A 25608-nucleotide genomic window follows, 5' to 3' on the forward strand; every position below is an offset into this window, starting at 1 on the left:
TGACCACTCCCCTGACCTGCACCTCCCCTGGGAGGTACCCAGAGCTCCTCCAGTGTGCTCCAGACCTCTGCCATCTCGGAAACAGAGGTGCTGCTGGCACACTGGACTGCTCTGAGTGGCCAGGGCCAGCAGGTGACGTCAGAGTCTCCTTCTGATAGGCTCTTACCTGTGTTGCTAGCTAGCCTATCCTCCTTCCTAGGTAGCCAAACCTCCTTTTCTGGCTATTTAGGGTCTCTGCTTTGGGGAATTCCTTAGATAACGAATGCGAGAGCTCATCAGAGTTCCCCTGCATCTCTCTCTTCACCTTCTGCCAAGGAATCGACCGCTGACTGCTCTGGACGCCTGCAAAACCGCAACAAAGTAGCAAAGATGACTACTGCAACCTTGTATCGCTGATCCTGCGGCCTTCAAGACTGTGTTCCTGGTGGTGCATGCTGTGGGGGTAGTCTGCCTCCTCTCGGCACTAGAAGCTCCGAAGAAATCTCCCGTGGGTCGATGGAATCTTCCCCCTGTAACCGCAGGCACCAAAAGACTACATCACCGGTCCTCTGGGTCTCCTCTCAGCACGACGAGCGAGGTCCCTTGAACTCAGCAACTCTGTCCAAGTGACTCCCACAGTCCAGTGACTCTTCAGTCCAAGTTTGGTGGAGGTAAGTCCTTGCCTCCCCACGCTAGACTGCATTGCTGGGTACCGCATGATTTGCAGCTGCTCCGGCTCCTGTGCACTCTTCCAGGATTTCCTTTGTGCACAGCCAAGCCTGGCTCCCCGACACTCTAACCTGCAGTGCACGACCTCCTGAGTTGTCCTCCGGCATCGTGGGACCTTCTTTTGTGACTTCGGGTGAGCTCTGGTTCACTCTTCTTCGTAGTGCCTGTTCTGGCATTTCTGCGGGTGCTGCTTGCTTCTGAGTGGGCTCCTTGTCTTGCTGGACGCCCCCTCTGTCTCCTCACGCAACTGGCAACATCCTGGTCCCTCCTGCGCCACAGCAGCATCCAAAAACCCTAACCGCGACCCTTGCAGCTAGCAAGGCTTGTTTGCGGTCTTTCTGCACGGAAACACCTCTGCAAGCTTCTTCACGACGTGGGACATCCATCCTCCAAAGGGGAAGTTCCTAGTCCTTTCCGTTCTTGCAGAATCCACAGCTTCTACCATCCGGTGGCAGCTTCTTTGCACCCAGAGCTGGCATTTCCTGGGCATCTGCCCACTCCCGACTTGAGTGTGACTCTTGGACTTGGTCCCCTTGTTCCACAGGTACTCTTGTCTGGAAATCCATTGTTGTTGCATTGCTGGTGTTGGTCTTCCTTGCACAATTCGCCTATCACGACTTCTGTGCTCTCTGGGGAACTTAGGTGCACTTTGCACCCACTTTTCAGGGTCTTGGGGTGGGCTATTTTTCTAACCCTCACTGTTTTCTTACAGTCCCAGCGACCCTCTGCAAGCTCACATAGGTTTGGGGTCCATTCGTGGTTCGCATTCCACTTTTGGAGTATATGGTTTGTGTTGCCCCTATACCTATGTGCTCTTATTGCAATCTATTGTTTCTGTACATTGCTTGCATTGCTTTCTATTGCTATTACTGCATATTTTTGGTATTGTGTACATTTATCTTGTGTATATTTGCTATCCTCATACTGAGGGTACTCACTGAGATACTTTTGGCATATTGTCATAAAAATAAAGTACCTTCATTTTTAGTATATCTGTGTATTGTGTTTTCTTATGATATTGTGCATATGACACTAGTGGTACTGTAGGAGCTTCACTCGTCTCCTAGTTCAGCCTAAGCTGCTCTGCTAAGCTACCCTTTTCTATCAGCCTAAGCTGCTAGACACCTCTTCTACACTAATAAGGGATAACTGGACCTGGTGCAGAGTGTAAGTACCCCTTGGTACCACTACAAACCAGGCCAGCCTCCTACAATCTGCTAATACCCTGATGTTAAATCAAAGGTACTGAGGAATTTGGCTGTGCCTAGTCTATCAATGAGCTCATCGGCTCCGCAGATCTGATGTGCGTCAGTCTTTGTGATGGGATCGAGACCTCAGTAGTCCACACAGAACCGAAGTTCTGGTTTGGCGCCCGGTGGGGCAGCCTTTGGTACCAATATCACTGGGCTGGCCCAGGGACTGCAAGAGGTTGTCTTCATCCTTGATGCTGGCCTTCACCCTGTGTGACAAACAGTAAATGTTGTTCTTTACAGGGGGGACTGTCTCCTGTGTCAATACCATGGACACACAGGTGTGAGAGTCACTGGGTGTAGGAGGCTGGCCTGGTTTGTAGTGGGTACCCTAGGTACTTATACCAGGTCCAGTTATCCCTTATTAGTGAAATGTAGTAGTGTTCTAGCAGCTTAGGCTGATAGAGGTAGCTGTTGCAGGGCTGCTTAGGCTGAACTAGGAGACATGCAAAGCTCCTGCAATACCACTTATAGTTACACAGTACTTATACACAAGTAAAGACAATACTCCGTGTTACCAAAAATAAAGATAGTTTATTTGGGTGACACAAGGCCAAAAATATCTTAGAGGCAATACTCCTTCTAGAGGTAAATATTATACACAATGTATACAACTAGACACCAAAATAAGGTAAGTAATTAGTCATAGGATAGTGCAAACAATAGAAAACTCTAGAGAATGCAATAGGAGAAAATAGGTCTAGGGGCAACACAAACATATACTAGGAAAGTGGAATGCGAATCACGATTCACCCCAGACAAGTGTAGTGTGTAGAGAATCGCTGGGAGAGTAGGACAACCACAAAGGTGAGTAAAGTACCCCACCCCAGAGCCCAGGAAAGTAGTAGTAAAGTACTGCAAGTTTCCTTAGGACACACTACAAGTCGTGATTAGAGTTACTGCAAGAACCAAGCAAGACTGCAAGCAACAAATTGGTGGATAACTGGACCTGAATACCTTCAAAGAGAGGGGACCAAGTCCAGAAGTCGCAGAAGATTCCAGGAAGGACAGGAGCCCCTGCCAATTTAGAAGATGGTGCAAAAGAGGATCCTCTGGTTGGAAGAAGTCTGCAGAGGAGCACCAAGGAAGATGGCTGCAGGTTGCTGCGTGATGCAGGAGAGGTCCCACGTTGTGAAGATGGATGCAAGCAGTTTGCGTTGCTGGAGTCGTCCAACAAGCCATGGTTCCAGCAAGGTTGTGGTTTGCATCAAAACGGTACTACCTGGACCCAGGAGGGACCTGGGGGCCTCAACTCGGACTGAGGAGGCAGAGGGGGCACTCAACACTGGAAAGAGCCCACAGATGATCAGGCAACACCCACAGGAGTCGCAGGACGTGGGGACAAAGAAGGTGCAAATCGCGGTTGGTGCAGCACAACAAAAGAAGGTCCCACGCCGCCGGAGAACAACTCAGCGAGTTGAGTGTCGCAGGATGGAGTGCTGGGGACCTGGGCCATGATGTGCACAAAGGATTCCTGCAAATACTGCACAGAGGCCTCATGAGGAAGAGATGACGTGGTGCACAGGGGTACTGCAGAAAACCGGGAAGGCAAGCTCTTACCTCTTCCAAATTTGGACAGCTGGACCTTAGGACAGTCTGGGTCAAAGGGGTCCACCGCCTGTGTTCCAAGGAACACGCTCGTCGCCAGGACAGGAGTCCAAGAGAACCGGTCGTCGTCTTAGAAGGTGCCTGCTAGAGCAGGGAAGTGACTCAGTCACTCCACAGGAGATTTCTTTGGCCCTTCTGGTGCAGGGTGAAGACTGGGAGTCCTCAGAGCGTGCACACCGTGGAAACTGCTGCAGTTGCTGGCTGGAGCTAAAGTTGCAGAGCAAAAGTATCCTTCCTCGATACTTTGTTGCTGGTACAGCGGTTCCTGGAGAAGTCTGCGGTTGATCCGAGGTCAGAGGATGAAGCAGTGGATGCAGAGGATTCCTGAAGGAAACTTGCAAGCAGAATCTGAAGAGGAACCCACAGGAGAGACCCTAAATATCCCTGAAAGGGGGACTGGCTACCTGACCAGGTATGCACCTATCAAGAGGGGTCTCTGACGCCAGGTGCTGGCACTGGCCACTCAGAGGCCTCCAGAGTGTCCCCACACCTTGGAAAACAAGATGGCTGAAGTCTAGGACACACTGGAGGATCTCTGGGCACCACCCCTGGGGTGGTTATGGACAGGGGAATGGTCACTCCCCTTTCCTTTGTTCAGTTTTGCGCCAGAGCAGGGAGTGGCGGTCCCTGAACCGGGGTAGACTGGCTTATGCAAGGAGGACACCATCTGTGCCCTTCAAAGCATTTCCTGAGGCTGGGGGAGGCTACCCTCCCAAGCCTGTAACACCTATTTCCGAAGGGAAAGGGTGTAACACCCTCCTACCAAAGGAAATGCTTTGTTCTGCCTTCCTGGGACTGTGCTGCTCAGACCCCAGGAGGGCAGAACCCTGTCTGTGAGGTGGCAGCAGCTGTAGCTGCAGTGCAAGCCTCAGAGAGCTGGTTTGGCAGTACTGGGGGACCATGGTGGAGCCCCCAGGATGCATGGCATTGGCCCCCCAATAACAGACTTGGAATGGGGGGACAATTCTATGATCTTAGACACCTACCATGGCCATATTCAGAGTTACCATTGTGAAGCTACATATAGGTAAGGACCTATATCTAGTGCATGCGTGTAATGGTATCTCCGCACTCACGAAGTTCGGGGAATTGGCCCTGAACAATGTGGGGGCACCTTTGCTAGTGCAAGGGTGCCCTCACACTTAATAACTTTGCACCTAGCCTTCAGTAAATGAAGGTTAGACATATAGGTGACTTATAGGTTGCTTAAGTGCAGTGGTAAATGGCTGTGAAATAGTGTGTGCACTATTTCACGCAGGCTACAGTGGTAGTCCTGTGAAAGGGTTTGTCTGAGCTCCTTATGGGTGGCAAACGAAATGCTGCAGCCCATAAGGATCTCCTAGAACCCCAATGCCCTGGGTACCATATACTAGTGACTTATAAGGGAGGTCCAGTGTGCCAAATGGAATTGGTAATTGAAGTCACTAGTCTATAGTGACAAAGTTAAAAGCAGAGAGCATAAGCACTGTGGTTCTGGTTAGCAGTGCCTCAGTGACACAGTTAAGCACTACTGACAACACACATTAGGCTACAAACTATTAGCACTGGGGTCCTGGCCAGTACGATCCCAGTGAGACAGACAAAAACATACTGACGTACAGGTAAAATGGGGGTAACATGCCAAGAAAGAAGGTACTGTCCTACACTGGGTGAGGGAAAACTGGGAGGAAAACTGCTCCAGTAACTGATAACAATCACCTCACTGATCTAGGGTCAGGGAGTCAGAGAGGTTGACACCCTCCACTGACCCATCACTTTCCTGTGCAGAGAGTAGGTCAGGGAGAGGTTCACTCTCCTCCTCCACACCTTCATCTGTCACTAGGCGCATGCTGACTTCAGACCTCTCATAGTGCGGCTACAGTCTGATTACATGGAACACCTTTAGAGGGTTCCTAGGGATCTGGAGGTCCTCCAAGTGAGTGGCCTCCCCCTTACGTTCCTGTATCTCAGATGGGCCAGTCCAGCGATCCTTAAGAGCTCTGGACTCTACTGGTCCCAAGACCCATACTTTGCCTCCAATTGAAACTTCACCAGAGTGGCCTTCTGGTCGTACTATTGTTTCATTACCTCTTCACTGGCCTCAAGGTTGCTTTTGGCCTTCTTCCAGAAGCAGTGCATCTGGTTGCAGAGGGCCAACATGTAGCTGACCACATCCTGGGAGTGGATACCTGGGAGCTTTCTCCCAACCCTCCTTGAAGATGCTTTAGGGCCTGCTGACAGGGTAGCCATTGAGAAGCTCAAAGGGATTGTAGGAAGTTGACTCTGTGTGTACTATTTCAAAGTAAGAAATAGCATGCACAGAGTCCAAGGGTTCCCCTTAGAGGTAATATAGTGGCAAAAAGAGATAATTCTAATGCTCTATTTTGTGGTAGTGTGGTCGAGCAGTAGGCTTATCAGAGGGTAGTGTTAAGCATTTGTTGTACACACACAGGCAATAAATGAGGAACACACACTCAGACAATTACAGGCCAATAGGTTTTTGTATAGGAAAATATATATTCTTAGTTTATTTTAAGAACCGCAGGTTCAAGATTTACAAGTAATACTTCAAATGAAAGGTATTTCACTTAGGAACTTTAAATTAGCAAAATAGCATATACAGTTTTCACACACATGGCAATAAGCTATTTTAAAACTAGACAGTGCAATTTTCAACAGTTCCTGGAGGAGGTAAGTGTTTGTTATTTTTGCAGGTAAGTAAACCCCCTACAGGGTTCAAAGTTGGATCCAAGGTAGCCCACCGTTGGGAGTTCAGAGAAACCCCAAAGTTACCATACCAGCAGCTCAGGGGCAGTCAGGTGCCGAGGTCAAAGTGGTGCCCAAAACGCATAGGCTTCAAAGGAGAAGGGGGTGGCCCGGTTCCAGTCTGCCAGCAGGTAAGTACCCGCGTCTTCGGAGGGCAGACCAGAGGGTTTTGTATGGCACCAGGGGGGGGGAGGGGGGGGGGACACAAGTCAGCACAAAAAGTACACCCTCAGCGGCACGGGGCGGCCGGGTGCAGAGTGCAAACAGGTGCCGGGTTTGCAATAGGTTTCAATTGGAGACCCAGGGGTCTCTTCAGCGAACCAGGCAGGCGGGGGGGGGGCTCCTCAGGGTAGCCACCACCTGGGCAAGGGAGAGGGCCATCTGGGGGTCGCTTCTGCACTGGAGGTCGGATCCTTCAGGTCCTGGGGGCTGTGGGTGCAGTGTCTTTACCAGGCGTCGGGTTCTTTGAAGCAGGCAGTCGTGGTCAGGGGGAGCCTCTGGATTCCCTCTGCAGGCGTCGCTGGGGTGGCTCAGGGGGGTCAACTCTGGCTCCTCACAGGGTCGCAGTCGCCGGTGAGTCCTCCCTGTAGTGTTGTTTCTCCGCAGGTCGAGCCGGGACATCGGGTGCAGAGTGCAAAGTCTCACGCTTCAGGCAGGAAACGTGTTGTCTTTAAAAGTTACTTCTTTGTTGCAAAGATGTTTCTTCTTTGGAGCAGAGCCGCTGTCCTCGGGAGTTCTTGGTCCTTTTAGATGCAGGGTAGTCCTCTGAGGCTTCAGAGGTCGCTGGACCCTGTGGAACGCATCGCTGTTGCAGTTTTTCTTGAAGTGGGGAGACAGGCCGGTATAGCTGGGGCCAAAGCAGTTGGTGTCTCCTTCTTCTCTGCAGGGCTTTCAGGTCAGCAGTCCATCTTCGTCTTAGGTCGCAGGAATCTATCTTGCTAGGTTCTGGGAGCCCTCAATTTAGGGGGGGTGTTTAGGTCTGGGGGTTTAGTAGCCAATGGCTACTACCCCGGAGGGTGGCTACATCCTCTTCGTGCCTCCTCCCTGAGGGGAGGGGGGCACATTCCTAATCCTATTGGGGGAATCCTCCATCTGCAAGATAGAGGATTTCTAAAAGTCAGAGTCACCTCAGCTCAGGACACCTTAGGTTTTCTCATTATCTCCTCCGGCCTTGCCGCCAAAAGTGGGACCGGGGCCGGAGGGGGCGGGCAACTCCACTAGCTGGAGTGCCCGGGGGTGCTGTAACAAAGGGGGTGAGCCTTTAAGGCTCACCGCCAGGTGTTACAGTTCCTGCAGGGGGAGGTGAGAAGCACCTCCACCCAGTACAGGCTTTGTTACTAGCCACAGAGTGACAAAGGCACTCTCCCCATGTGGCCAGCAACATGTCTGGAGTGTGGCAGGCTGGTAAAACTAGTCAGCCCACACTGGAAGTCGGGTATGGTTTCAGGGGGCATCTCTAGGATGCCCTCTGGGGTGTATTTCACAATAAAATGTACACTGGCATCAGTGTGCATTTATTGTGCTGAGAAGTTTGATACCAAACTTCCCAGTGTAGCCATTATGGTGCTGTGGAGTTCGTGTATGACAGACTCCAAGACCATATACTCTTATGGCTACCCTGCACTTACAATGTCTAAGGTTTTGCTTAGACACTGTAGGGGGATAGTGCTCATGCACCTATGCCCTCACCTATGGTATAGTGCACCCTGCCTTAGGGCTGTAAGGCCTGCTAGAGGGGTGACTTATCTATGCCATAGGCAGTGTGAGGTTGGCATGGCACCCTGAGGGGAGTGCCATGTCGACTTAGTCCTTTTCTCCCCACTAGCACACACAAGCTGGCAAGCAGTGTGTCTGTGCTGAGTGAGGGGTCCCTAGGGTGGCATAAGACATGCTGCAGCCCTTAGACACCTTCCCTGGCATCAGGGCCCTTGGTACCAGGGGTACCAGTTACAAGGGTCTTACCTGGGTGCCAGGGTTGTGCCAATTGTGGAGACAATGGTACATTTTAGGTGAAAGAACACTGGTGCTGGGGCCTGGTTAGCAGGGCCCCAGCACACTTCTCAGTCAAGTCAGCATCAGTATCAGGCAAAAAGTGGGGGGTAATTGCAACAGGGAGCCACTTCCTTACAGGGATTGAACCATACCTCCTTCTGGGGTACCTCTCTGTAATCAAAGAGAAGGTATGGCAAGAGGACGTCCCACTTACTCCTCATGGCCTCATGTAGGCCTGCAATCATGCACTTCAAGGTCTTGTTGAACCTCTCAACTAGACCATTGGATTGAGAGTGATAGGGTATGGGTATGGTAAACTTGTAGGTTACACCACATGCATCCCACATGGATTTCATGAACGCAGACGAAGTTAGTGCCTCTGTCAGACACACTTTTTTTGGGAACCCCACAGGGTTGAAGATCTTCATCAAGGTTCTGGTCAGAAACGGTGCAATCACCATCCTTAGATGGATGGCCTCTGGGTAGCAGGTGGCACGATCCACCAAGACCAGGATGAACCTGTTGCTTAGTGCTGTCTTTGGGTCCAACGGACCTATGACGCTGATGTCCACCCTTTCATATGGGGTGTCAACGACAGTAAGTGGGACTAGGGGAACTTTAAGCTTTTTCCCTGACTTCCCACTGGCCTGGCAAGTGGGACAGGACCTGCAGAATGTATCTGAGATTGTCTTCATTCAGGGCCAAAAAGAAATGAGTGACAAGCCTGGCAAAGGTCTTGTCTTGCCCCAAATGTCCTGCCAGGGATATGTCATGAGCCAAACCCAGTAGGAAGACCCGGTAACACTGACGGACCACCAGCACACATGCTGCCCCAGTACACACAGTCTTAGGCACACAGTATAAGAGTTAATTCTCCCAGTAAATTAGGTGATCCCAAGAGGCTTCACCTGCTGCATGGGCTGAGGCCTGTTGCCTGTTGCCTCAAGCCCTCAAGAGTGGGACACTCCTTCTCCGCTTTGCAGAATTTCTCCCTGGTGGGCCCACCCTCAGCTTGCCAGCCAGCAAGCTCAGGTAGATCACCTTGGATGGCAATGTCTTCTCCGGTTGGCACAGGGGCATCCTCCTCAGCGACCCATCGACGTCCACCATGGGAACTTCTGGGACCGGTCCTGCGCCCCTAGAACCTCTCCTTGGCAGCTGTTTGGGTCATTCTTCAAGGCTCCAGACGCCCCAGCATTCCCTCCTGGGTAGCCATGGACTCTGGCAATCTCATCATCTCCACGTCAGACCGGATCTCTACCTCCCTCCAGGTAGTGTGTTCTATGTCATTGCCTAAAAGACACTTCACAGGCATGGCAGGACTCTCAGCTACTTTTAGAGTACCAGAGCACCCCCCCACTCACACACACTCCCCACTCTAAGAGAACCAAAGCCATCGGTAGATGTCTCTCTCGATTGTCAGCGACTATGACTTGGTGGGATGTGTTTGATAGGACCTGCTCTGCTGCAGTAGTCATGCTGGCTCCTGTGTCACGCAAAGCCTCCACCCGTTGCCCATTAATGGTGACCCACTGCCTATACTTAGAACTATTGCCAGGCTTTTGGCACCATATCTGCATCCCCCAGGGACACTAGGGTTACCTCAGTCTGCTCCCCAAAATTAACTGGGACTACCAACTGCTCCCAGAGCGCTTCCCTAGCCGACCCAGGTGTCGGTCTACCAGTGGGGGGCGTGCTCTCTTTGGACATTTGGAGTTGTCCTTAGAGTGACCATACCACCAGCCGCCCCTCCCCCCCCCCCCCCCAACGGGACCTTTTTGGACACTGGTGCTAGCCCAAAGGTCTACCTCCTCAGCAAACATCCTGGGATCAGTAGTTACTGTCAACTACGTGCTGGAGCAGCTCTGTCAAGCAAATACTGAGTATATGCTCTTTCAGGATTAACTTGTACAACCCAACATAATCACTGACTTTGCTGCCCTGCACCCAGCACTGCAGTGCCTTACTGGACAAATCAAAAAAGTCTACCCAGGTTTGGTTGGGGAACTTGCTACTGTTCCTGAATCTTTGGTGATACTTCTCAGGGGTCAGTCCAAATTTTGCAATCAAAATGCTTTCACAGGAGTGTACTTGGTCTGGTCCCCAACCTCTTATGTTAGAAGTGTGTCCCTTCCAAGTATTAGCACATGTTTCCACAGCCGCCCCCCCCCCCCCCCCTTTGCTCTTCAGGTATCCCATGTAAGCCTTTTTGCTTTTGCCAAAAAAGGAGGTGAGTGGGGGGGTCAACCAAGTGCGTTTCTCCTTTTGCCAAACTAGAGTGAGGGTCCTTGCTTGGAAAGGGGGTAACCTGACTGCCAACAAAAGACCCATTTCTAACACCCAAAAATGCCTTTGAAGTGGAGGAAAATTCAACTAGTGTTTTTGAAGTGCACAAGCTCCCCTTTCAGCCCAGTCCTGTCTGCCAGGCTCCCGGTGGGGGGTTGTCAGTCCTTTGTGTGCGGGTAGGCCACTGGCCTTTGAGATGCAAGTGTGAGCCCCTCCACCCTTCCTGCCCAGGAAGACCCATTCAGTATGCAGATGAATGCAGAGGTGACAGAGTGTCCTGTGACTGTGGTTGTCTGTGTGAAGTGCACAAGGGGAGCTGTCAACCAGCACAGACCAGACTTGGATTGGAGACAGGCTGTATGGCACAGATGGCAGTAAGTGCTGAGAAGTGCCCAATTTCTAAAAGTGGCATTTCTAAAATAGTAATATTAAATCCAATTCAGGGATGTGGAATTCCTATCGCCCGACACATCTTGTTTGGGGTCAAGGGCAACAAGTTTTTATGTTTACTTTGTCCTTGGGACAAGTAGGCCCAACCCCCTGCAGCACAAACCCTTTGGCTGCCTGTTTACAGAGAGTTGAACTCTCTGCAGTTGAGGTAATGTGTTTCCAAAAGATAATGCTGTTCGAACTTGTATTTATGGTTCATTATTTGAAAGCCTTCATTATTAGGGTGCGTGCTGTAAAGAAATGTTTTAAGGTCACACTTCACTACTGACGTTGGTTCCAGTACAAAAAAAAAAAAAACGTGTACACACGTTTGAAAAGTTTAGACTAAGAGGCTAAGTATAATGCTCCCAGAATGCTCTCTGATTATATGCAAATGAAGTGTCATTTAGTAAAATGTGTTGATGCATGCTAGTATTTCCCAAAAATATTTCTAATGGAAAATCAGTGTAACCATTTTCAACACGATTATGGGAAGCATGAAAATAAACAAACACTGACAAAGCCAACTGATCTGACATACTTTTATACGTCTTTTAGTTTCATCAATGCGTGTCTTGTTTTGACATGGCTTTTGTAACACTTTATTGTTGTGGGAGCTACCAGGCCCTCAACATTGTAACAAACATTGGCAAAACCCCCCCAAAATGTTTTTGAACTCTTAAAGCACACGTTGCCACCAGCGGCATAACAAAGGCCCCGCAGCCGCCCTCCAGGGGGCCCCGTCAGCACAGCACCTGCCCTGAGTGAGTGTGGAGAGGGGGCTCCTCCATGTTCTTTGCAAAGGGGCACCCTCCAGTTTCGTTACGTCACTGATTGCCACTGTAGTTCCTGACACTGAACAAAACTACTTTGTGTGGCAATATGCTCCTTGTGGAAGAGCAGAATGCGATCACTCACAGTAAAGCCAGCCGAAAGAGAGAGAAATAGAAGTTTAATAAAAACAGAATGTCTTTGTTAACACCAGACCTAATTAGGGACCAAGACCCACATGTAGGTAGCTTTTTGCATGTCGCAAACAGCGACTTTCGCTGTTTGCGACGTGCAAAAAGCACATTGTGATGCACAAACCCAGTTTTGCGATTCAGTAACCTGGTTACCGAATCACAAAACGGGTTTGCGACTCGCAATTAGTAAGGGGTGTTCCCTTCCTAATTGCAACTCGCAGTGCAATGTAGGATTGTTTTGTGACCGCGAACGCAAACCAATCGCAGTTTGCACCCATTTCAAATGGGTGCTAACACTTTCGCAAAAGGGAAGGGATCCCCATGGGACCCCTTCCCCATTGTGAATGTCACTGTAAAAAAAAATTCAGAGCAGGCAGTGGTCCTGCCGACCACTGCCTGCTCTGAAAAAATGAAACGAAAACGTTTCATTTTTCGTTTTTGTTTTGCATCTCGTTTTCCTTTAAGGAAAACTGGCTGCATTACAAAAAAAAAGAAAAAACTGCTTTATTGAAAAGCAGTCACAGACATGGTGGTCTGCTGTCTCCAGCAGGCCACCATTCGTGAGGGGGTCGCAAATTGCGACCCACCTCATGATTATTCATGATGTGGGCATTTGCGAAGCCCTTGCGAATCACAGATGGTGTCAAGGACACCATCCTACATTCGGATTTGCGACTTGCAATTTGCAGGTCACAAATCTGAACCTACCTACTTGTGGCCCCAAATTCTTAAACAAAGTCACAAAAGTGCACCCATGGTATATGTTGTACCCCTATAAAATATTTGTGAACTGTATTTTACCGTGGGTAAATACGATGTGTAGATTTGCTCATGTGAAAATCTATTCAGAATTTGCAAGTTCATTTTCCCTCCAGCCACTTTCTTCCCAACCCTGGAAGAAGTTCTAATTCTGCCATTGTCAGGAGTAAATGTCCAACCTTTCTTATTATGGGAAAATATTAGAGAGAAGCTGGTAAAAATCTTTAAAACATGCAGGTTAGTAGGTTTGCAGACTCAAAGGCATTCCAGCCCTGGAACTATTGCTTACTGCTTCCTCCAGCCCCAGTATGCAGATCTGCAGAAAGGTGGCAAAATAAGGAAATTGCTACAGTAGGGATTGAAACTCCAAGTATTCAAGCCCTACTATGGTAGTAGCCCTGGCATAATCAGAGAGGCTATTAATTGCTGCCATAATTTGTCGCCACACTACATGGCACCAAAGGGACAAGTAGATCTTTTTACAGGACAAGTAGATTTGAGAAGCAACCTGTCCCCTGGACAAGTAGATATTTTAATAAATTCCACACCCCTGCAATTTCACCAGTAAGCAGTCCTTTCTATTACCATTCTGGCAATACTAAATATGACTACTCCTTCCAGATCAGAATCTGCCACTTAAAGGAATATGAGGGCAGTTCTAATGTTAGTCTGTGAGAGGAGCAGGCCTAAGGGTGGTGGAAAACGAATGTATAGGTTTTTCACTATCAGGACATGTAAAACACATAAGTACATGTCCTGTTTTTAGCTACACAGCACCCTGCCCTATGGGTTTCCTAGGGCCTATCTTAGGGGTGACATATGTAGATATGTGGGAGTTCAAGGCTTGGCAAGTAACTTTAAACTCTAAGTCGGAGTGTCAGTGAAACTGCACACACACACACACACACACACACACACACACACACACAGGCCTTGCAATGGCAGGCCTGAGACATGGTTAAAGGGCTACTTATGAGGGTGTCACAGTCAGTGCTGTAGGCCCACAAGTAGCATTTAATTTACAGGCCCTGGGAGCATCTAATGCACTTTACTAGGGATTTACAAAGTAAATATGCCAATTGGGTAGGAACCAATGTTACCATGTTTAGGGGAGAGAACGTATGCACTTTAGCACTGGACAGCAGTGGTAAAGTGCGCAGAGTCTTAAATCCAGCTAAAACAGTGTCGGGAGAAAGGCAGGCAGGCAAAAAGTTGGGGGAAGACCACCCTAATGCTGTCAGGCATCTCTTCTCCCCTTCCCCGCCAAGGTCGCTGAGAAGTTAGTGAACACCCGCCTGTCTCACTTCCTAGAGGAAAACAATGCATTTGACACCTCCCAGTCTGGATTCTGCAAGAACAGCAGCACTGAGACCACCATCATCACCTGTACTGACGACATCAGAACCAGAGTCGATAAGGGCGAGACAAACGCACTCATCCTCTGGGACCTCTCCGCAGCCTTCGACACTGTCTGCCACCAAATACCCACGCCTGGCTTGCCTCCTTCCTCGCCGAAAGAACCCAGAAAGTCTGCCTCCCTCCTTTCCACTCCCCAGCCACCGAGATTATCTGCGGAGTCCCCCAAGGGTCCTCCCTCAGCCCCACCCTTTTCAACATTTACATGGCTCCGCTCGCCAACATCCGCCGGCCACACAGAATCACCATCATATCCTACGCAGACGACACCCAGCTCGCCATCTCCCTCACCAGAAACCCTACCACCACCAAAACCAACCTCCACGCCGGACTCCTTGACACCGCCAAATGGATCACAGCAAGCCACCTCAAAGTAAACTCCAACAAAACCGATATCATCATCTTCCGCCCTAACAAAACAATATGGGACGACTCCTGGTGGCCCACCGCCCTAGGATGACCCCCAACACCCGCCACCCACACACACAACCTCGGCATCATCTTAGATTCTTCTCTCTCCATGACCCAGCAAATCAACGCCACCACCTCCTCCTGTTTCAACACCCTCCGCGTGCTGCAAAAAAACTTTCAAATGGATTCCCATAGAGACCAGAAAGACCGTCACCCATGCACTCATCAGCAGCAGGCTAGATAACGGAAACGCCCTCTACGCTGGCACCACAGACAAACTTAAGCGAAAACTCCAGAGGATCCAGAACGCTGCTGCCCGCCTCATCCTGGACCTCCCACACCATGAACACATCTCCTCCCACCTAAGATCCCTTCACTGGCTCCCGATCGACAAAAGGATCATCTTCAAAGTCCTCATCCACGCACACAAATCCTTCCACAACACTGGACCAGCCTACCTCAATGAAAGAGTGAACTTCCACACTCCCACTCGCCACCTCCGCTCTGCTGACCTCTCACTCGCCACAGTCCCCCGCATCCAACGCGCCACCACCGGAGGCAGAGCCTTCTCCTACTTCACCCCCAAAACCTGAAATTTCCTCCCCACCAACCTCCGCAAGACTCAGGACCTCCTGTCTTTCAGAAAACACCTCAAGACCTGGCTTTTCGAACAGTTATTGGCAGCCCCCCTCCCCCAGCGCTTTGAGACCCTTACAGGTTAGTAGCGCGCTCTATAAAAAAAATTGATTGAGGTCTAACAAATGGTGACTAACACAGCATATCAGCTGAGACCTTTGAGGTCCAAATGGAAAGAGGACATAGGTGCTCTTGACAGTGAGGAAAGGTCCCAAGCCAAGATGGCCTTAAGATGCCTAAACATCACTATCAAAGAGAGGCCAATGTAACTTAAATATTCCCATATAACATTGACTCAACTCATTTTGTACTATGGGGAGAAGGCAGTGGACCACACAGCCACTTGGGCTACTTCCATATTTGTTGTTTGCTCAGGAATAGCTGTTTTTGCTATCTCTGAGCAAGCACAACTTTAAGTGGTGATGTACCACTACCCGGTGCACCAAGTTTGACCCCTTGGTAAATTTTATCAGTTCAAAAGTGTCGAAATTTATTAGTGGGGAAAAAGGGAGGACAAGGTCATTTTGGTCAGCACCAAAACCTGCATTTTAGATCCCCAAAAAGTCAGGATAGGTGATAATTATAACACTTGATAAATTCTAAACACCTCAGCATCCCATTACCAGCAGCCGAGTTTACTGGAACATGTGCGGTAACTACTGCACAGCAAAGCATTCTGATCAATGCACAAGGGCAGGCCAAACCTGCAGATTTTTACCGTAACATGCTGATTTTGGTGGGATAAACACAAAAATGTGCATTTTATTCCCCAACAACTTGTAATGGGTCTGAATGTATCACAGATTATAAATTTGGCTCAAGTGTGATAAACGTCACACCAATTCCTGGTCCACTGTTATGGGGGCATCAGTATCAGATTTTACTCAGTGCAATAATTATCACATCGGACACAGGCCTTTGATAGGACAATCAAATTATATAGGATGACAATTATAAAATTGAGACCGGATACACCCACTACACTCCTTATCTTCACACATTTTAAGGTTTAACAACTCATTTGTGTGCCTCCTAGTAATTGTATTGTCCCAATGTACTCAACCCCCAAACACCTGCAGATTTTAAGACGTATGGCCCCTTCACTTACTCTAAGGACCTCACAGTAACTGAGTGGGACTCGGCGATCCACCCCCACCCTCAAAGCATCTATTACAGTGGGTTCATCACTCCACCCCACCTCCAGCCTTCACCATAGCAGGTCAGGATCTGAGTCAAGCCCTCGAGGCCTCCAGCTTACCACAGCGGGTCAGGATCTGTCTCCATCCCTAAAGTCTCCACTTTACCGCAGTGGCCCATCTCACCCACCTCTCCCCCTCCATCCAGCCTTCACCACAGCAGGCCAGGATCTGTGAGTCCACCCCTCGAGGCCTCCACTCTACCACAGCGGGTTCATCCCTCACCCCACCTCCAGCCTTCACCACAGCGGGTCAGGATCTGTGAGTCCACCCCTCGAGGCCTCCACTCTACCACAGCGGGTTCATCCCTCACCCCACCTCCAGCCTTCACCACAGCAGGCCAGGATCTGTGAGTCCACCCCTCGAGGCCTCCACTCTACCACAGCGGGTTCATCCCTCACCCCACCTCCAGCCTTCACCACAGCGGGTCAGGATCTGTGAGTCCACCCCTCGAGGCCTCCACTCTACCACAGCGGGTTCATCCCTCACCCCACCTCCAGCCTTCACCACAGCAGGCCAGGATCTGTGAGTCCACCCCTCGAGGCCTCCACTCTACCACAGCGGGTTCATCCCTCACCCCACCTCCAGCCTTCACCACAGCGGGTCAGGATCTGTGAGTCCACCCCTCGAGGCCTCCACTCTACCACAGCGGGTTCATCCCTCACCCCACCTCCAGCCTTCACCACAGCGGGCCAGGATCTGTGAGTCCACCCCTCGAGGCCTCCACTCTACCACAGCGGGTTCATCCCTCACCCCACCTCCAGCCTTCACCACAACGGGCCAGGATCTGTGAGTCCACCCCTCGAGGCCTCCACTCTACCACAGCGGGTTCATCCCTCACCCCACCTCCAGCCTTCACCACAACGGGCCAGGATCTGTGAGTCCACCCCTCGAGGCCTCCACTCTACCACAGCGGGTTCATCCCTCACCCCACCTCCAGCCTTCACCACAGCGGGCCAGGATCTGTGAGTCCACCCCTCGAGGCCTCCACTCTACCACAGCGGGTTCATCCCTCACCCCACCTCCAGCCTTCACCACAGCGGGTCAGGATCTGTGAGTCCACCCCTCGAGGCCTCCACTCTACCACAGCGGGTTCATCCCTCACCCCACCTCCAGCCTTCACCACAGCGGGTCAGGATCTGTGAGTCCACCCCTCGAGGCCTCCACTCTACCACAGCGGGTTCATCCCTCACCCCACCTCCAGCCTTCACCACAGCGGGTCAGGATCTGTGAGTCCACCCCTCGAGGCCTCCACTCTACCACAGCGGGTTCATCCCTCACCCCACCTCCAGCCTTCACCACAGCGGGTCAGGATCTGTGAGTCCACCCCTCGAGGCCTCCACTCTACCACAGCGGGTTCATCCCTCACCCCACCTCCAGCCTTCACCACAGCGGGTCAGGATCTGTGAGTCCACCCCTCGAGGCCTCCACTCTACCACAGCGGGTTCATCCCTCACCCCACCTCCAGCCTTCACCACAGCGGGCCAGGATCTGTGAGTCCACCCCTCGAGGCCTCCACTCTACCACAGCGGGTTCATCCCTCACCCCACCTCCAGCCTTCACCACAGCGGGTCAGGATCTGTGAGTCCACCCCTCGAGGCCTCCACTCTACCACAGCGGGTTCATCCCTCACCCCACCTCCAGCCTTCACCACAGCGGGTCAGGATCTGTGAGTCCACCCCTCGAGGCCTCCACTCTACCACAGCGGGTTCATCCCTCACCCCACCTCCAGCCTTCACCACAGCAGGCCAGGATCTGTGAGTCCACCCCTCGAGGCCTCCACTCTACCACAGCGGGTTCATCCCTCACCCCACCTCCAGCCTTCACCACAGCGGGTCAGGATCTGTGAGTCCACCCCTCGAGGCCTCCACTCTACCACAGCGGGTTCATCCCTCACCCCACCTCCAGCCTTCACCACAGCAGGCCAGGATCTGTGAGTCCACCCCTCGAGGCCTCCACTCTACCACAGCGGGTTCATCCCTCACCCCACCTCCAGCCTTCACCACAGCAGGCCAGGATCTGTGAGTCCACCCCTCGAGGCCTCCACTCTACCACAGCGGGTTCATCCCTCACCCCACCTCCAGCCTTCACCACAGCAGGCCAGGATCTGTGAGTCCACCCCTCGAGGCCTCCACTCTACCACAGCGGGTTCATCCCTCACCCCACCTCCAGCCTTCACCACAGCAGGCCAGGATCTGTGAGTCCACCCCTCGAGGCCTCCACTCTACCACAGCGGGTTCATCCCTCACCCCACCTCCAGCCTTCACCACAGCGGGTCAGGATCTGTGAGTCCACCCCTCGAGGCCTCCACTCTACCACAGCGGGTTCATCCCTCACCCCACCTCCAGCCTTCACCACAGCGGGCCAGGATCTGTGAGTCCACCCCTCGAGGCCTCCACTCTACCACAGCGGGTTCATCCCTCACCCCACCTCCAGCCTTCACCACAGCAGGCCAGGATCTGTGAGTCCACCCCTCGAGGCCTCCACTCTACCACAGCGGGTTCATCCCTCACCCCACCTCCAGCCTTCACCACAGCAGGCCAGGATCTGTGAGTCCACCCCTCGAGGCCTCCACTCTACCACAGCGGGTTCATCCCTCACCCCACCTCCAGCCTTCACCACAGCAGGCCAGGATCTGTGAGTCCACCCCTCGAGGCCTCCACTCTACCACAGCGGGTTCATCCCTCACCCCACCTCCAGCCTTCACCACAGCGGGTCAGGATCTGCGAGTCCACCCCTCGAGGCCTCCACTCTACCACAGCGGGTTCATCCCTCACCCCACCTCTCACCCTCCAGCCCCCTGCCCACAGCAGGCGAGGGTCTCTGCCTCCGCCCTCCAGGCCCCTCGGGCCCTCCCTGCCCCCGGTACCTGAAGCGCAGGTTGCAGCGGCGCAGCACGGCCTGCAGCCGCTCGAAGACCTCCCGGTTCTGGAAGCCCCTGCGGTTCAGCAGCCCGGCCAGCCCCAGGTCTCGGATGAGGTCGAGCAGGGTGTGCGTCTGCCGCACCGTCCACTTCTTGTCGGCGGGGGAGGCCGGGGCCGCCTCCATGGCGGGTGCGCGGGGACTCGGCCTCCGGCGAGGAGGGAGCGGGGATTCCTGTCACGGGGAGAACCGCGCGCAGCCGTCCGAGTCTCCTCCCGCGGAGCCTACTGCCGCCTGGGCGGTCCCAGGCCTATCACGGGGCGGGGAGACGGCCACACCCCGGCGGCGCGGGCCCGGGCTCCGGAGGGCTGAGTGACACGTGCGCGGGCGTTGAGCGTGGGCGGGCCCAGAGGCTCGGCGCGCGCCGCTCGCGGGACCAGGCCTGTCAGAGGAGGGCTCGGAGAGGAGCGCGCCCGGCACGAGGCGAGGCGCGGAGAGGGTACGAGGCCTGTCACAGGCGGGCTCAGTGCGGAGCGCGCCTCACGGGTTCCCGCGCAGCGGACACGAGGCGGGCCCCAGAGGCTGAGCGGGACTCGAGGTTGGCGGTAACGAGGCCTGTCACAGGGCGGGCCCCACAGGCTCCGTGCGGACAGGGCCGGGGTACGAGGCCTGTCACAGACGGGCTCCGCGAGGAGCGCGCCTCACGGGTTCCCGCGCAGCGGACACGAGGCGGGCCCCAGAGGCTGAGCGGGACTCGAGGGTGGCGGTAACGAGGCCTGTCACAGGGCGGGCCCCACAGGCTCCGTGCGGACAGGGCCGGGGTACGAGGCCTGTCACAGACGGGCTCCGCGAGGAGCGCGCCTCACGGGTTCCCGCGCAGCGGACACGAGGCGGGCCCCAGAGGCTGAGCGGGACTCGAGGGTGGCGGTAACGAGGCCTGTCACAGGGCGGGCCCCACAGGCTCCGTGCGGACAGGGCCGGGGTACGAGGCCTGTCACAGACGGGCTCCGCGAGGAGCGCGCCTCACGGGTTCCCGCGCAGCTGACACGAGGCGGGCCCCAGAGGCTGAGCGGGACTCGAGGGTGGCGGTAACGAGGCCTCTCACAGGCGGGACTCGAGGGCCGGGGCCTGCGGGGCCGAGCCGGGGGGTAGACTGTAGGGCGCCGCCTGAGGCCTGTCGCAGGAGTCCGCGGTGCCGGGGGCCCGGCGAGGAGAGACCCCCTCCACAAGGAGCCTGGAGGGTCGGGCCTTCCGCGGGGGTCGTCCGGGAGGACGCCTCGCACACGGGCAGGCTCCGTCACTCGAGGGCCGGGGCCTGTCTCTGAGGGGCGGGCCCCGCGCTGCTTGGAGCGCCGCAACCGGTCCTCTGAAGCAGCTGCTCGGGCAGGGAGGAGCCGCAGCACCGGCCTCAGTTAACCCCCCTCGGCTGCAGCTCCCTCAGAGGCGCCTCGGCCGCCGGTTCTCGGGAAGAGCTCCCCAGCTGCCGCGGTCACCCGAGGAGTTTGTACCGCCCGCCGCTTCAAGCTGCCGGGGGGCTGTAGTTCACGTGCCCTGATCACCTCCCGTCCGCCCTCTAGCCGCTCGCAAGCAGTTATTCATTCACTCCGCTAGACGAGGCCCCGCACCCCTCGGAGGACACCCCCGGTTACCCGAAGGTCGCAATAAACCGCTGCCCCAAAGACTCGCACATGACAACATTTAAAAACTGATAAGTGGGACGTTTTAGGTGGGAAATAGTGAGGGTATTCTCATTTACTTATGTTAAATTGGAAACAATTTCAGGCAGAGGACAGCTAAAAAATCAAACACGTTTTTGGCCTCGAAAATCGTGAGTCTACGGCCTGATTCCGATCAGTTATCATGCAGGATGACTCGTTATTAGGAGCTTGTTCGTTATTACTTAATGCATCTTGGTTAAGGAGCCCAGCTAGCAAGGTCCAATCCTCTCACCTCCACAATGACAACTAACGTATTAGAATAAGCACGGCCCTGCATCTGCAACAATAAGCACACGTTTATGGAGCCATTGTAAGTGGACACTAAAAACTCATGCACACGTTTTACAGTAAGTGGAGCTTGCGGACTACTAAATGCATGCACATTGTAAGGTAATGCCTCCTTGGCATGGTTACCCCCTAACTGCCTTTGCTGATGCTAAGTTTTGATTGAAAGTGTGCTGAGGCCTGCTAACCAGGCCCCAGCACCAGTGTTCTTTCCCTAAACTGTACCTTTCTCTCCACAATTGGCACAACCCTGGCACCCAGGTAAGTCCCTTGTAACTGGTACCCCTGGTACCAAGGGCCCTGATGCCACGGAAGGTCTCTAAGGGCTGCAGTATGTCTTATGCCACCCTGGGGGACCCCTCACTCAGCACATGCACACTGCCTTCTCAGCTTGTGTGTGCTGGTGGGGAGAAATGACTAAGTCGACATGGCACTTCCCTCAGAGTGTCATGCCCACCTCTCACTGCCTGTGGCATAGGTAAGTCACCCCTCTAGCAGGCCTTACAGCCCTAAGGCAGGGTGCACTATACCACAGGTGAGGGCATAAGTGCATGAGCACTATGCCCCTACAGTGTCCAAGCCAAACCCTAGACATTGTAAGTGCAGGGTAGCCATTATGGTGCTGTGGAGTTCGTGTTTGACAAACTCCCAGACCATATACTCTTATGGCTACCCAGCACTTACAATGTCTAGGGTTTGGCTTAGACACTGTAGGGGCATAGTGCTCATGCACTTATGCCCTCACCTGTGGTATAGTGCACCCTGCCATAAGAGTATATGGTCTGGGAGTTTGTCAAACACGAACTCCACAGCACCATAATGGCTACACTGAAAACGGGGAAGTTTGGTATCAAACTTCTCAGCACAATAAATGCACACTGATGCCAATGTGCAATTTATTGTAAAATACACCAAGAGTGCATCTTAGAGATGCCCCCTGAAAACATATCCAACTTCCAGTGTAGGCTGACTAGTTTTTTTGCTAGCCTGCCACACACCAGACATGTTGCTGGTCACATGGGGAGAGTGATTTTGTCACTCTGTGGGCAGGAACAAAGCATGTACTGGATGGAGGTGCTTCTCACCTCCCCCTGCAGGAACTGTAACACCTGGCGGTGAGCCTCAAAGGCTCACCCGTTTTGTTACAGCGCCCCAGAGCATCCCAGCTAGTGGAGATGCCTGCCCCTCCGGCCAATGCCCCCACGTTTGGCGGCAAGGCTGGAGGAGATAATGAGAAGAACAAGGAGTCGTCACCCACCAGTCAGGACAGCCCCTAAGGTGTCCTGAGGTGACCCCTGCCTTGAGAAATCCTCCATGTTGAGTTTGGAGGATTCCCGCAATAGGATTAGGGATGTGCCCCCCTCTCCACAGGGAGGAGACACAAAGAGGGTGTAGCCACCCTCAAGGACAGTAGCCATTGGCTACTGCCCTCCCAGACCTAAACACACCCCTAAATTCAGTATTTAGGGCCCCCCAGAACTTAGGAAACAAGATTCCTGCAACCTTAACAAGAAGGACTGCTGACCTGAAGCCCTGCAGTGTAGACGGAGATGACAACTGCTTTGGCCCCAACCCTACTGGCCTGTCTCCCAACTTCCAGGAAAACTGCAACAGCGATGCATCCAACAGGGACTAGCAACCTCTGAGGCCTCAGAGGACTGCCCTGCAACCAAGGACCAAGAAACTCCAGAGAACGGCCCTGTTCAACAATCTGCAACAAAGAAGCAACTTTAAAGACTTCACGTTTCCTGCTGGAAGCGTGAGACTTTCCACTCTGCACCCGACGCCCCTGGCTCGGACTGCGGAAAACAAACACCTCAGAGAGGACTCCCCGGCGACTGCAAGCCTGTGAGTAACCAGAGACGAGCCCTCACAGCGAAGCCTGCAGAGGAAATCCAGAGGCTCCCCCTGACTGCGACTGCCTGTAACAAGGGACCCTACGCCTGGAACCAACACTGCTCCCGCAGCCCCCAGGACCTGAAGGAACCGAACTCCAGTGCAGGAGCGACCCTCTACCTAGCTTAGGTGGTGGCTACCCCAAGGAGCCCCCCCTGTGCCTGCCTGCATCGTTGAAGAGAACCCCGGGTCTCCCCATTGCTTTCAATACAAAACCCGACGCCTGTTTGCACTCTGCACCCGGCTGCCCCTGTGCTGCTGAGAGTGTACTTTCTGTGCCTGCTTGTGTTCACCCTCCCCCTAGTGCCCTACAAAACCCCCCTGGTCTGCCCCCGAGGACACGGGTACTTGCCTGCTGGGAGACTGGAACCGGGGCACCCCTATTCTCCATTGAAGCCTATGTGTATTGGGCACCTCTGCACCTGACCGGCCCTGAGCTGCTGGTGTGGTAACTTTGAGGTTGCCTTGAACCCCCAAAAGTGGGCTACCTTGGACCCAACTTTGAACCCTGTAAGTGTTTTACTTAACTGTGAACTTAACAATTACTTATCTCCCCCAGGAACTGTTGATTTTTGCACTGTGTCCACTTTTAAAATAGCTTATTGCCATTTGTGTCAAAACTGTACATGCTATTGTGATTATTCAAAGTTCCTAGAATACCTGAGTGAAATACCTTTCATTTGAAGTATTGTAAATCTTGAACCTGTGGTTCTTAAAATAAACTAAGAAAATAGATTTTTCTATATAAAAACCTATTGGCCTTGAGTAAGTCTTTGAGTGTGTGTCCCTCATTTATTGCCTGTGTGTGTACAACAAATGCTTAAAACTACCCTCTGATAAGCCTACTGCCCGACCACACTACCACAAAATAGAGCATTAGAATTATCTCTTTCTGCCACTATCATACCTCTAAGGGGAGCCCTTTGACTGTGCACACTATTTCTTACTTTGAAATAGTGTATACAGAGCCAACTTCCTACACACGTTCTAGAGTAAATGGAGCCCGCACTTGCAACACTAAAACACAAGTTTTATAGTGAGGACGGGCCTCTCTGCAATTGTAAAAGTAAAAACTCAACCATGTATTTTAGAGTGAGCATGTCCCCTGCAACAGTAAAAACATGTATCACGTTTTACAGCAAGCATAGCCCCCCAAATCTAGAACAGTAAACACACATGCACACGTTTTAGAGTAAGCACAGCCCCTGCTCTTACGTCAGTGAGCAGACTATACATTTATTTCCTTTTCATGCTGGGAATGAGGTATAGTCTCTACTGTACTTTGGTGCTCTCCACTGGACTTGTCTCTTTAGTAAGTTGGATGACACAAGGCAGGAACAAAGCATTTCTGGTAGAGAACAACAGACAGTGGCCTCCGTTTTGCAGATTTAGTTAGTTAAACTACAGAAATGCATAAGCTGGGCCATCAAAGTTAAATCAAGTAGCACTGATAGCATAGATTTGCCTTCAAAGAGTAGGGAAAGGACCCTGTTTTTCACAGAGTAATCGTACCCTTTTGTAGGGCTTTGGATCAAGGCTTCCCACATTCACTCCTTTGTGCACAACCAATAGAAATTAAGCAAAAAAGCAACAGTTGATAATGAAATACATTCAAAGATTTTCTCACTGTTCTAATACATGGAGTTCTAGTGTTCACATCATCAGTTCTCTGTACATGAAATATTACATAATGTTATTCAGTCTGAGATTGGTGCTCTGTCCTTGGGAAAGTACACTCTGCACAGATAGTCACAGAGAAACATTTCTGAGCTAGTGAAGTCTACCAATATTTATAATAATGGCAGAATAAACATAGTTCTAATCACGTCAAACAGCAATGTCAGGAAAAAGATAGATGATGAGGCCTCAGCTAAAGAAACTTGAATCTCCACTCTAAACATCGAAATATTGAGGGGCATATTTATACTCCGTTTGCGCCGGAATTGCGTCGTTTTTTTTGACGCAATTTCGACGCAAAACTAACTCCATATTTATACTTTGGCGTTGGACGCGTCTAGCGACAAAGTCCATGGAGTTAGCGTCATTTTTTTGCGTGGACACCTACTTTGCGTTATATGCAAGGTAGGCGTTCCCGTCTAAAAAATCGACTCTGAGGCATGTGCGTCGGATTTATACTCCCGGGCTAAAATCACGCCCGGGAGTGGGCGGGTCAAAAAAAATGACGTACGGCCGCTTTTGCGCCGTTTTTTAGCGCCTGCAAAAGGCAGGCGTTAAGGGACCTGTGGGCTCTGAAGGAGCCCAGAGGTGCCCTCCCATGCCCCCACATACTTGAAATCATTACTGGCACATTCACTACAGTTGTCAAAAGTTTTGGGCTCTTGCATTTTAGTTCTTCATATCGTAAAAGTCATTCTGTTGCGCCTCATATTCAACTTGAGGTCAGTCCTCTGTCTCTCAGTCATTGCTTTTGGATTCTTTTTCCCAC

The 25608-nt window shown here is 52.3% G+C and overlaps 1 protein-coding gene across 2 annotated transcripts in view; it reads right to left on the reverse strand.

Moving 5' to 3' along the window:
* Nucleotides 1-19623, reverse strand: part of LOC138296300 (uncharacterized) — a 161278-nt gene extending 141655 nt beyond the window's left edge. For both annotated transcript variants that reach the window (XM_069235319.1, XM_069235313.1), the window contains exon 1: nt 19271-19623. In XM_069235319.1, the coding sequence (XP_069091420.1) occupies nt 19271-19449 (179 nt within the window). In that variant the 5' untranslated portion in view covers nt 19450-19623. The remainder of the gene's footprint in view (nt 1-19270) is intronic.
* Between the last annotated feature and the right edge of the window lie 5985 nt (nt 19624-25608).

The sequence above is a fragment of the Pleurodeles waltl genome, chromosome 1_2 (genome assembly GCF_031143425.1).
Source record: "Pleurodeles waltl isolate 20211129_DDA chromosome 1_2, aPleWal1.hap1.20221129, whole genome shotgun sequence".
Classification (NCBI taxonomy): Eukaryota; Metazoa; Chordata; class Amphibia; order Caudata; family Salamandridae; genus Pleurodeles; species Pleurodeles waltl.